Source organism: Halyomorpha halys, unplaced genomic scaffold, assembly GCF_000696795.3.
Source record: "Halyomorpha halys isolate HHAL.00 unplaced genomic scaffold, Hhal_1.1 Scaffold524.1, whole genome shotgun sequence".
Taxonomy (NCBI): Eukaryota; Metazoa; Arthropoda; class Insecta; order Hemiptera; family Pentatomidae; genus Halyomorpha; species Halyomorpha halys.
Window position 1 is genome coordinate 213,004 of NW_027112095.1, and position 13,982 is coordinate 226,985.

Consider the following 13,982-nt stretch of genomic DNA (forward strand, 5'->3'; position numbering starts at 1 on the left):
ATATATATTAGATACGAAAAACTTACTTGGACTCAAAAGCATCTCGGTAGATTTGAAGGTCAGATAACATTCTAAGCAGTGACTTGAGAAGAGTCCTATCGACAGTGTCCCCCTGCCTTTCATTTTCAATAAGCATAAGAAGACCATCTACGATACGAGTTTGAACCAAACTATTCATCACTATATGGTGCCTAAATAAATCTAATCCCATATCCCTATCATCAAAAAGAAGAAATAAATACAAAATAAAACAAACAAACAAAAGTTAACAAACATTAAATAATTACAATAAATATAATTTACCAAATTGAGTTTACAGATGAACGTTGCAAAACATAAGTACGATCTAAATACAAAAATATACTACGAATCATTATCATTTGTCGGCAGTGTGATTGCCAACAATCATTCATTTTCTTGAGAAAAATTAAACGGTCCATCGAATCACCAGTAAATTCATCAATATTAGCTTTTACATGTTTTTCGGTTAAACCTAAAACATTAGTTTATTGAAATTTAAGTATATTAAATAATATAAGAGGTATAAAATTTAAGTTAATCACATACACATAATCTATGCTAATAGATACTTGTCAAAATTTTATGATTAACTGAAATAATACTGTGACTAAATTAGCATTACTATACATTAAAAACCTAAAATTTTGTCCATACGTGAATAGCTAAATGGAAGTTAACTTTTTGTTATTTCGATTATGAATACATGAAAAGTTAATGTTGAACTTCTCAAAACTACAACACGATTTAAGAGAATTAAGCACAGCGGTATGTAGACAGGAATACTTCAAATATTAAAGTCTAGAACAAAACTATAAACATCTAATCTAATAATTTTCAAACTTCATAATTCTTTAATATTGTAATTTTTAATTCCATTATTTTAATTCAAGAACAAAATAATTAGCAACCAAAACTGTATTTGGTATTATACAAAAATTGTATTTGCAGTGAGCATCAACTTCTTACTTCCTAATACAGAGGGATTTTGTTTGGCTACCATATTCGGCATATTGAAGTAATTACTGGGCTAAACTAAAAGGAGTAGCCGTGATAGGAATAATTGAGTTTGTAACATGAATCATTTAATAGAATATTAATTGTTAATTTTGTGAGAATATTTGATTTTTTCATGAATCTCAGACAAAGTTGTATAAATTTAAACTATGATTTCAGAGTTTAGACTCAAATGAGGAATAAAATTCAATTTTATGTAGAAAATCTTATAAGTCTTGTATTAACCCCAAAACTGCAATGAAAGACAAAGATCAACAGAATGTCTTTTTCATGATTCGAATTTCTGTTTAGGTTTCGCTGAATTTGAACTGGTTTCGCTGGAAACAAAAGATAGAACTGCACGAAAATGTGGTCTCTTCTCTTGGTCTACCCCCTCCTTCCCTCCCTCTCCCAAAAAAACTTCTGTTTTAATAATTATATCTATTCCATATCCAACATTGCGAGGATCAAACTGGCAATCAACAAAGGAAAATACCATATAATGTGAATCCAATATTATTTTAAATAGTTTATGTTGATGGTAAAAGCTCACAGATATCGTTTAATTTTTTATTGTTCTTTCAATATTATCAAAGGATAGTCAATATGTGTAAGGGTTAGTGACAAGTTGTGGATTGGAAACATGTCTTGGATGGTATAAAAAAACAATTTATTTTCATGCCTTCTTTCTCTTCCTCTTGAATGTTATAGCCAAAGCAATTAAGTTAATATCAAATTCACAATCATTCATAATCGGAAGAAAGAAACAAGTTAGGTCTTATGAGAGAGCAAGATTATAACTGACATGACACTGCTTCAATATTACTGAGAAGTTATCAGGACACCTTGAATAATATTGAATATTATATTATACAAGAGACAATTCAATTAACAAAAAGACGTGATTACATGGTACACACTCAAAATAACCTCTTGATCATGAGAGCGGAGTAATGTGACTGGTTTAATGCACCCAAAATGTGCTGATACTATTTTATAAATTTGAGAACCTCTTTGGGGTATGAGTATTTCTACCTAAAAGCCTAAGTCATGTCATTTTAATAAGTAAAAACATTAGATGTGAAATGTTTATTTATATTTATATAATAAATACAAAATATTATATTGCATTTTGTTACAATCATGAAATATATAAGATATCCAAACCATGACAATGAGTGAGCTCAAGATCACTAATATTTATAACCTTAATGAATGAAACCTTAAGAGAAAATATCCATCACTATGATATGGAATATTTTTAGCTTTTATTATTCTTTAATGCTATAAATATATCAAGTTCTATTACTCTTTTTTATAAATAAAAGGACAAATTGCAAAACTGAGGGATAATAATTGATGATGAAACATTAAACAGGAGACTTCTAAGATAGGTGTAAGGTTATCAAGTATAGATATGAATATGGCAAGAATATGATCTGAAATTTAAAGCAAAAAGTTGTTTAAATTGATTAGCGATGTATTACAAGACTGGTCAATGTTAAAACAGTGCACTGAAGGGAAAAAACAAGAAGATAAAGCAAGGAAATTTATGTCAAAATAATACAAAATTTAAAAATAACAAATTAGACAAATGATCATTTATTTCCAAACTCGACTTCAGCAACTTTACTTTGTAAAGTTTTAAGTTAAGATGTTACTAATACTTTGTTTGTGTACTTTACATTACATAAATTCACAGCTGTCAAAAAACAAAGAAAGTTGACAACTAGTGGAATTCAGTAAAAACATAAAACTGTTATCTGGCATCTAGAACTCAGCAATAATCCTTTATTAAATTAAATATATTTGGAGAGGTAATCATAGGAATTCTTAAATCCATCGTTAATTTTCTAGATATACATTCTGTAGCCGTACCTTGCTTAGGTTATATCTCCTAAGCCTTATATAAGGCTTATATCTCCTAGTCTTTTAGAAAATAAGTTTTTATTTTTCTTATAGTTAAATAAGAACCTCAATTTAATAAATAAAATTTCATATTGACAGGTAGAAAACAACAGATCATTGTTGATTCAAAGTTAAAGAAAATAGTAATGAATTAATTAACTAATAATAATAATGGGAGAACTATATATTCCAAGAAATTTTAAGTGTATGCAACACAAAGAATCAAAACAATCAAACAACAAAGAATCAAGAACTAAATAAACTGTAATAAGAACTTAAGGATTACCTTTAAGGCTCTCATAAGTAGTGGAAGCCATATTATGGTTACACATATTTTGCACAGCTTGATACAAATCTTCTAAACTATATTTAATGGACCTTGAGGTTTGAATTGCGATAACAGCCTCCGATAACTTTTCCCAAGTTTGCTCTTGGTAGTTCTCAGGAAGTTTAGGTTTCTCTGCAATTTTTTAAAATTTTGAATGAAATAACATTATCACACAATAAAAATAAAATAAAATGATTCATATGTCATAGAAGAAAATGTAGTTCAAACAAATATAGTAATTAATATTAATAAAAAAATTTGGTAAAAACTTGGTAACAAAAGGTATAAAGTAACGATGAACTGGGGAAGTATTACAAACTAATAAAATCAATGAAATAGTCAAATTATTAAGAGTAATTAAAAAGGAGTGAGAGACAATGCATAGATATGCACATAATTTTATGCATAACTATAAATCTAAATTATATTATTCTTTAGAAAATAGCACTTAATGTTTTGTGAGAATATATAACAAGTTTAGAATGAATAATTGTCTAAATTGAACAAAAAGTAGTAAATTAAAGATAAGATGCATGCTGAGTAAGTTAACAATGTTATTACCTTCTAAATACTGTTATGTATTAATAACATAATATTCTTTTGCTTAAACAAGAATGAGAACATAAATTAACTAATAATGACTAGTATTGAAAAGAATGAGATATAGCTATTGCATCGAATGACAAAAGTAATATTCGTAATAGGTATCAATCCTCAATACATAGAATATGCATCAGTATTTAGAACACAACAGGCTTACTATTAAAATTAAATAATTGAGAGGCATCTTAGGGCAAATTGCTTATCACTTTGGTGAATGATAAGCAATATTGAACAAGACTTTGATTGTTACAAAAACATATTCCTTTAGTATGTTATAACATAATCCAACAGAATTTAGCTTCAATAGTTGCAAAACAAAATTGGACTGATGTTAAGTAAAACTCGAATCACTTTAAAGCCAAGTAATTTTACTTAAAATCAGTAATCGGCTGTTATCATATCATATTTCTTGAAATGAGAGTAACCAAGACCTGAACTGGTTAACAAAATACCAATTTGTAACATCTAACATAAATTAAGGTTAGACTTAGAGGCAAGAAATATATCATTTCGATTACTAACCTTTGAGGTTTTTGATGGTGAGCTTCTTGGCAGCACCAGGTTTTAAACTAATAACATTGGGAGTTCGGTTTAAGCCATTAACAGTAGGTGTCAAGGCTGAAAAGTTGGCTCTTTTTTGCTTGGTAGCATCAGTCATATTTTCGTCTGTTTTAGTTTTTTTAGTAAATTTTTCACTGGTATTCACCGAGTTCCTTTTACGCTTAACAGTATTTTCACAATCTTCTCCTTGCGTCTCAAGGACCCTTGTTCTAGTTAAACTGGACATATGATAGCATATCACGGCCGGAGCCACGGATATAAATAAAATAACTAATATTAACAACCTATCAATGCATTGGAATAAAAGTAACAACAATTATTATTCTAACACACTATGATCGGCTCATTCACAAAACAACAGCTTGCCAAGCATTCTAGATCGTGAGGAAGAGGAGGCTTCATATAAATCGTCGGAATCAAATATTTTAGAAAATATTCCAATATTTTTAAAATAAGGATACACAGTATATTTAATTTTCATTTATTAAATAATAGTTTACGATAATTATTTTAAACTGAAAGCAACGGCATCTGCCAGTAAGCATGGTAAACACTTATAAGACAGTTTGTTGTGAAACTGGGAAGTTGTCATGTTCAAGACATGAACTTAGTGAGGTCATATACGAATTGAGGACACAATATCATTCCGATTATGATTATGCTTAATAGTGTATATCGTTGCGGTTTATTGATAAAACGTATGCGGCTTCTTGCCGTCTCGTAAAGTTAATGTTAATCTATGTCTTCTAACTAACGACATGTATCGTTAGTTATCGTGTTAGCAATCGGAAAAAGGATGAAGTTTATAATTTTTTTACGTTTGAAACAGTGGCTTTGGGGCGGAAAGATTAACAGATCAAGGTGATAAGACATGGTTTAGTTAAATAATGGCACAAGAAGTGGATGAAATTAATCTAACCCCCCAAGAACTTCAGGTGTTATCTGAGCTTGATAGGTAATAAAAGATGAAGTATAATATTTGGTGAGGTATAATAAGCATAGATGTGTCATACTTCTATAAAAGTATTGTTTCGTCTAAATACAGGCTTGTTTTTTTAAGACAAGACTTGTTAATAGTTAAAAAAAAACTGTGCTGTGAAAATTTGTGTAATGTTTTGTGAATGAGTTATTATTTAAGGGATAAATATTTAAAATACCACCTAGTAATCAGTTTAATAATAGATATTTACTCACCTAGAACCTATTGCATTTTTGCAGTCGGCAGTTTGGATTTTTAAAACTTAATACACCTGAAGAAAGCAAAAAGAAAGATTTAGTTTTAAAGGTAAGTGTTATTAAACAAAGCTTTGTGTCATCCCCATCTGCATATTATTGAGGGTATTGCTACGTTTCTGTGTTGTAGGCTGTAAAATACTTGGAACGCATGCTAATGCAAGCACAAGAAGAGAAGGAAAGAAAGAAAGAGCTTGGTAAAGATGAATCAAGTGATATTAAAGAAAGTGTAAATATTGACCCTAAAACATATTGTAAACTTGGCCACTTTCATCTTTTACTGGAAGATTATGCTAAAGGTAAACCCTCCTGTTTACTATATTTAACTAGTTAACTGTAATCAATCACATGATTTTGGTAGATGATTAGGAATATAATTTATTTACCTTTACTTCAAGCTTTATTGTCCAATGTGATCATACATTTATTTTGAGCGTAGCTGCGGTGTTTCTCTTTTATTTTCATGGTTTTTTTTTTCTTATATTATGTTTATTATCACTACACATTATTATGTAATAGCATTACAGCTGCATTTTATTTTAGATGGATATACATTTAAGTGTTCATGTGACTTGATAACTTTGAGACTTTCTTAACTTGTAATTTTTTGTAGCTTAGATTTAATAAATTGTTGCGATATTAATTGATTTGTATAATCATTCCATGATTTGTTTTATTAAAGTTTCATGTTTCCGTGGAAGTTGCCATTTCTAAGGAGATAGATATTGTTTGTTTACAAAGTTATCTAACTTTTAAAGTTACTTCTTTTACTATTTATTGTAGTGTAAGTTGTTTTCCAAATTTGGTTCCTTGTATTTTAACCATTCATGTATTTTGTATAGCAATGTCAGCCTACCAGAAATTCTTCAAATTGAAGCCGGATCACTGGAAGGATCCCTGTTTTCTCTACGGACAGGGATTGGTTTATTTCCACTACAATGCTTTTCAATGGTTAGTGACTTTTGTTTTATTGTTATTTCTTTAACATTTGGAAAGATTAAGATCATAAAGCAGAAATTGTGTTTAGCTGCTAATTGCTTGATTGTTTTGCACCTATAAGATCAATTAAATTTAAAATATTCTGTTCTTAGTCCATCTTTTTGTAATGTTTACATAAATAAAAAAAAATATTTAGACTGTCCATATCATTAATATGTTTCTTATTAAATACAATTAGTATATACAGTTTAAATTATTACTCATTTTGTTATTGTCTTCAGTTCACTTACCCTAGTTTCATTCACAGTTATTAGCCATACATACTCATATTTTTACAAACTAAGTTGTATATTAAAGGGGTACACAAAGTACAATTACTTTAACTGGGGTTAGAACATGATGTTGAATCTTTTATGTTGATGTTAATAGAATGCTTAATGGACTAAGACCTGTTTTTAAATTATGGTGGTGATGAAGTATAGCAATCGCCTTTCTCTATTTATCATGATCTTTCATTATGAATTCACTTTTATTTATTATTATGATTCAAATAATAGTAACAATTATGAATAAATGAAGACACTGTTACTTATAGTTCATAACCCATCTTGAAGGTTAGTCCTCTACTTCAGGTTATGGGTAGAGTTCATGTTGTTCTTGTGTTATGTTGTAATTACAACAATAAAAAGAAATTACTCTAATCATTCATGTGTGTTTGGGGGTAACTGGGACCCCTAGTGGGCCACCTTGAAAATGAGGGCAATGTATTATTATTGTGTCTGGGTCGTCGCCCTCAAGTTCACCATCCACGTGGTTGTAGTTCCAACGAACTGCTCATAGGTAGCGCTAGCTGTACGTTATGGCTTCATCTCAGGGTCTTCTTGTTATATTGGAGTCATTTAAATCGTTTGGTTTGTAATAATGAACCTGTATATAATTTAATAATTCTGAATATTAAATAATTTGCATTAATGAGTTGAATTTATCTAATTCCTAAAAAAATACATTTTTTTTTAAATAGGATTGGAAATAATTTATATGAAAAGTTGAAAAAAAAAATTCATATCTGAAAGCGATTCCCTTTTAATCGTTTTAGTTTGTCAAAATTAATATTTATAAACACGTTTTAGTGCATTATAGTCTAATTAAGCTGTTCCATTTTATAAATTATGTTCTTGGATTATTTATGCTGATAAGGTATTTTAATTAAAGAATTAGGTGCTCAGCTAGCATTTATTGTGCTGCTGTAAGGAGTAGGGAAGGAGGCCAAAATTGTTTTCTTTCTATATCCCAAAAAAATTTTATTCTAAGAGAAATGCTCATGATCAATACACCTACAAGTAATAATGAGTTCTTTGGTAGATTTAAATAAATAAAATTGACTAAACGAATATCAAATGTATTCTCACTGTTCGGGTAATTTTGTGTACATTAGTGGATATATTTAACTCAATTTTAAACAACACTATCCATTTGAAACACATAAGGAAAAATTATTTTCGTTCTAAGTTTATTTTCTTTATTTACTAGTTTTCTTTCTTTTAGAACTTAAGATAGGAAACACATTATTCTTCATTTGCTATGTCATCAAGATTTCACATTATCGAGTCTCATTCACTGGAAGGTTTCATGGATAGCTAAATAAATAAATTCCCAAATTATCTATAAAAAATTATGGTTAAATAAATTCTCAAATAATATATGAATTAATCCCCAAATTTACTCATTTTTTTAATTCAGTGGGCTCACTTGTTGATCTGAGTTAGTTTATATTTGGCAATATCCTGATATCATCCTTACTTTTTTCATATTTTTTTTTAGCAACTTTTTTACTATAAATTTATTAAATCCAAAAATGAAGTGGTTTATCAATTGTTTATTTAAAAACATTAAATTACTTATTGTTACATGAGCGTTTCACTAAGGTATGTTGGGTTCCAAAATTCTTGTTTTTCAATGCTCTATACATAACAGCCCAATAAATCAATTCAGAGTTATTAAAAATATAAAACTTGTAACTTTGTTAGATTCCTTTTTCTCTTTTACTCACCATACTTAAACTTCCGTAATAGGCCTTTTTCAACTTATTAATGTCTTTGTTTTATGTTTGTCTTATGTTTAATATAACGAAAATGAAAAAAAAAAATTGTATAGACGTAATCAATCAGGAAACAATGTTTTGTTTATGTGTAACTAAGGTCCTGCAGCGCTATCTAGCGTAGTAGGTGGCGAAACTGTACCTTTTCTTATGACACGCCAATAGTGGAAAAACGGCCTGCTATTCTTTGGAGGGTAGCTAAGGACCCATTTTCACGTGAAAAACATCTGTCACGATCTCAAGATCAATGCGCATGTACTGACAGTTGTTAGTATTACCAACAATCAAGCAAATCCTGATAGTTTGAAGCCAAATGTCAGCTTACACAATTACTCGATTTAAGTGGCTGCGAAAACTGTCGCCGGCACTGGAACCTGGGCTTAGTGAAATAAATAAACTGTGATAAATTTGGCTTTTCTTTTGTCAGCTTAGAAAATAAAAAAATTGTCTCTATCTATTCAATGGCTTGTATAAAAAAGTCTACCTGGCAATTTCTTATTTAAAAAAATAATTCAACATCAAAAACGTGTGTGTCCTTTGTTACCGCCTATAAAATTGTATAACATTTCGGCCAATAAAGGTATCAAAATAGTAAACGAAAACTATGGTATTTATTGTTAACCAACGTTTCGATTAAAATTAGTTAACAATATTTTTTTTTCTCGACCTAATATTTATTGTCATACAAAAATTTTAAAAGTTCTCTTAAATTGTGAATTGAATTAATTTGTATAATATTACCAGACCAGCAATTAAATTGAGTGGCAAGGTTTAAAAAATAAAAATAGGTTTAAAAGTAAGAAACATTAATGTTCCGTTAATTATCGTGACTACCGCCGATCAAATCCAAATCCATCCAGGCGCAAAAAGGTATTACTGTAGCTGCTTGAAACTACAAAAGCAAGTGTTCCGAATATTGTTTGTAAGAGTGTTTAGTGTAGTTTGAAGTACTCATTGTTTACCGCAAAGCTTTCCTTCCCTGTAAGATTGTTATGTTAAATTTGGAAAATTGAATGCTTCGTAAAGTATCCAGTTTTTTGAAGAGAATGTGCTCAAGTAAATATTGCTTGTTTTCTTTTCTGCATCACTCTTTTTCCGCTGATAACTTTTTATATGGATATTAGACAATCTCTTGTGGAGGCATTAGGTTAATGGTATCATCTTGCTGAAGGACGTTTCGATATTTCCCATATTATGTTATCGATACTTGTAATATTACTGTTTATATTTAATAATGAATATTTTTTGAAGTGAAGCTTCTTTACCGAGGTGCTGCAACTCAAGAAAATATATTTACGGGAGTTAATTGATTTCCTGACACGAGGTGAAACGGAAGTGTTAGGGGGAAGGTTAGTCAATTCTAGCAGGAAAATTTTTATACTGTAATAGTAGAGTAGGAGCTTACAGTAGTTAAAGCTCCTGCCCTCATGTTCTCCTATTATATTATTAAACATTTTTCATCTAGAATTGACTTTGGAAATGGCTATTCTACTCGAATTATTATTACTGTTCTGGAACTAACATTTTCTGCCTTAAGCTATAAGAGGAAAAGCATGATCATTATTAATAAAATGGCTCCTTCCAAAACTGCCCCAATTAATTTTTTTTATTAAAAAAATGTTTTTATTTATTAATTTTTTCCATTTTATTCATTTTTGTTTTCCTAACACAAATAATTTTGAAGTAAAAAAAATTACATACATTTTTTTTTATTTTCACTTGTATTTCTGTAAGCCATCATTATTACATTCATAATATATTATACTGGAATAAAGTAGAGATGGAGATGGTAATATAGAAAGTGATGTAGGGCGGAGTAAGTGAGACCCTGACCCAGTTTTGGATAATGTTCTCGCTTCCAGCTCCTCTCGTATACAAAGCCTCTTCAGTAACATTCGCTTCCGCTCTTAATACTATTAACAGATCCTATCGATAACTTATCGATAGTAATACGCTGGTACCAGTGAGAATATTAATTATTTTGCTCATTTTACATATACCTTCACAAAACAAAAAAATGTATATTAGCTTTGAGTTATTTACCAAATTAAAATGCACTTTGACTTTGATGACCTTTAATAAAGTGCTAAAGTATTCCTTTTCAAGAAAATTGTTAATACCATTTATGAAGATCGAAGGAACTTTTTTTACATGTTTAATTATCTCTTGAAGAATACAACGGTCGTAAAAATTTAGTGTCCTGAGTTATAAGATAACGCGTTTTTAATACTTAATTAAACTTAAACTAATGGAAAAATGGTTTTACCTGTTAAATTTTTATTTTAAGTGAAATCTTCGCACTTTTTCAATTGTTACAAAATAACTCCACTTGGAAGAACAGTTTGTCATTCTTTTTTGAATTTGATAAAATGTGCTCTGTACGACAATTAATTCCTAATCCCCCCAAAAAAAGTTGTTTATAATTAGGAATGATGTTTATTAATAGGTATTTATAAATAAGTAATAAAAACGTTATAAATGTAATAAAAAAAAAATCAACTTGTAACAAGCCCATAAACAAAAACCCTTGAACAACTTTTTAATTTTTCAATAGCAAATCTTAAAAAAATACTTTTAATTGTTATGGCTATTTTAATTCGATATTCTTATCTTTAAATTTGCTGGTGATATGTAGCAATGATTATGTCGCCAAGTCGATTTATAGTGACCGAAAGAGCGTCGCATGTCCACAAATATAATAAATGCGCCTCGTAAACTTTCTATATATTACATGTTTATCTCAGGCTTAAAAAGTATTGAGAACTACCTATGCTCTAATTTTTATCTGTGAATTTAATTTTATTTAATTTTGTTTGTAATTTATAAAGAATTTCATTTTGATAAAAAAAAAAAAAACCAAATGAATAGAGTAATATGGACTAAAATATGCACTAATAAGAAAAAAATATATAAAAAAATTGTGAAATATTCAAAAGTATGTAAAATAAAAGGGGAATTATGAACTGAAATATGTATTTATAAAAACAGTTAAATATTCAAAATTAAATTTGTTTAAAATAACACGAAATGTTCCTTGGGAGCATACAGGTTTTAATAGAAGTTGTAGGAAAATTTTGTGTTTACACGAAAGTCCAATCGTTATTTATTTTGTAAAATGTCTCTAAAAATATTCCTTTTTCTTGAGTTGTCAAGCAGATTGTAGTAACTTTATTTCATCACTTATTGGAATGGTTAGTAGTTTCTATGGTTATTCTAAAACCGGCAAACAACAATAAACATTAAAAAAATTGTTCAAGTTATAATTATTAGATTTGTATTCTATTATAGTTTTTGAATATATATAAAATGGAAGACGGTCGTAATATGTATATTAATTAAAATTTAGTGATTTAGTTAATTCAATTTAATAATTATAACTTGAATATTTTTTTCTCTCAGATTTTTCTTTTCAATAATTTTGGTTATGTGCCATTTTCAAGAGAAATATTTTGCCTAAGCTTTAATTTCACATTAAATTCATACTAATATTATGAAGATTCTATGTATCTTCATTCTTAATATCAAATATTTTTGGTGATATTTTTTTATAAAAATGTCGATTACGAAAATATATTTACTTTTTGAAAAAATTGTAAATTTATCATTTATAATAGATAGTAAATATGGTAAAAGAACTGTCAGTATCTTAGAAAGTAATGATCATACAGAGCTCATATTTTGTAAAATCAAATTGTAGTAAATTTTGTTCTTTTTAAGATAGGTTATGACCAAGTAGTCTGTCAGGCGCAATGTTTTTGAAGTTCTTCAATAATTAGAGTTATTTAAACAATTGAAAACATTGGTGCGGTGCCCGCAAAAAATCAATCGTTCTGCTACTAAGATGATTCGTATGTATAGGTTTCTAGAAATGTGAATAACTAATAACAATTTTATTCGTGCTAAGAAATAAAAGATCTAGTCGGAAAAGATCCCCAGGTCTCGACATTTCCCTTTCGAATCGAATGATCCTAGTTTTATTTTTTCCTTCTTTAGTTACTCATAAAATTCTTTTGTATTTTATCTTTTTTTGTTTATTATTGCTAACAAAGAGAACTGATTATTTTTTTCAAATAAACAAAGTTAACGGTTCTTTAAAGGAAGATTTTTCTGAAAATGTGGCATTAAAACTCTGTTAAATTATTTGAAGATATGACCTATTTGGTGTTAAAAATCAGTTAATTGCTCATTGATTGTCCGAGTTTAATAAAAATCGTTAGGGCCGGCCGGTATGGCGAAAATTAAGAACAAGGGAAAAATCTGTTCTCTAAAATGACACTTATTTCAGTTGCGTACGATTTTTCGTTTTTGAGCCAGGTTGTTCACATACACAGACCATCTTGTGAGGGATAGTTATTTGAACTTAGGGAACCTCAAAACGTTTATTTCCGTCGTAGACTAGAATTAAAAATTTTGGACGAACGCAATACCTTTAGTTATATTCCATACATAGGTAATTGAAAGTATAAATTTAAAATGTTCTTGTTTCTACCTATTTTTTTGCAGTTTGTTCTGCCCAGGTCATTAATTATAAGTTAAAAACTTTTTTTTTTTTAAATCATAAATATTTAAATCTTCTTATTTTAAAATTATCCACCAAATCACTACCATATACACAAACTATTTATATAAAAATAGTTTTTAACTTATAATTAATGACCTGGGCAGAATAGCCTGCAAAACAAATTTTAAATTTTAATGTGAGGAAGAATTTATAATTGAAGATTGTCCTTCAGGATGGCCGAAATGGCCGAAACGTTGGACTACTGATGTAATAAAAAGTGTTGAGACTAATAAGGATACAAATTTTTGATTTATTTAATAAATAATTACCTGTCTCAAGAAATTAAAATAATACATTTAAATAAAAAAGTATTTTTTTATTATGTAAAAATGGGATAGAAATAAATAAAAAAATCATCTATTTATTATTGTCGATAATTTAACCTTGATCTGTATAGAGTTTCAGTAATTAATTGCTGCATGGTATAGGCTTGCAGTTGCAACAAGGGCATCGTACCATGTATGAGAGACCGATAGATAAGAGCTTTATCATGGCCCATATATATCCACTGTCGTACAATCACAATCTATGTTGATAAGGGAAGCGTGTGGCTATTGATTATCAATATCTTTATTTCTTCAATCGGGAATTATGTTTGCCCTTTTTTAAATAGTATATTTTACTGTGGAGTTTATACGTTTCCTATATTATATTTGTCGCTTTGTAGTCTAACTTTCACTAACCTGTTTTTGAAGTATTTTGTTAGTAGAAGTATTGCGATCTTGTAATATATCGAA

The 13,982-nt window shown here is 28.7% G+C and overlaps 2 protein-coding genes across 5 annotated transcripts in view; one reads left to right on the forward strand and one right to left on the reverse strand.

Moving 5' to 3' along the window:
* Cul4 (cullin 4) overlaps positions 1–6,180 on the reverse strand; it is a 22,330-nt gene extending 16,150 nt beyond the window's left edge. Inside the window, exons 1-6 of one of the 4 annotated variants that reach the window (XM_014425612.3) lie at positions 6,034–6,180; positions 5,609–5,664; positions 4,376–4,632; positions 3,209–3,382; positions 304–493; positions 27–215 (exon numbers count right to left, since the gene is read on the reverse strand). In XM_014425612.3, the coding sequence (XP_014281098.1) occupies positions 27–215; positions 304–493; positions 3,209–3,382; positions 4,376–4,511 (689 nt within the window). In that variant the 5' untranslated portion in view covers positions 4,512–4,632; positions 5,609–5,664; positions 6,034–6,180. Of the gene's footprint in view, positions 1–26; positions 216–303; positions 494–3,208; positions 3,383–4,375; positions 4,782–5,608; positions 5,665–6,033 lie in introns of those variants that run through there. The other 3 variants (XM_014425613.3, XM_014425609.3, XM_014425610.3) reach the window with 3 other exon arrangements.
* Positions 4,981–13,982, forward strand: part of Utx (Utx histone demethylase) — a 201,762-nt gene continuing 192,760 nt past the window's right edge. Inside the window, exons 1-4 of the mRNA XM_067050104.1 lie at positions 4,981–5,369; positions 5,633–5,699; positions 5,778–5,946; positions 6,490–6,598. Coding sequence (XP_066906205.1) covers positions 5,302–5,369; positions 5,633–5,699; positions 5,778–5,946; positions 6,490–6,598 — 413 coding nt within the window. The 5' untranslated portion in view covers positions 4,981–5,301. The remainder of the gene's footprint in view (positions 5,370–5,632; positions 5,700–5,777; positions 5,947–6,489; positions 6,599–13,982) is intronic.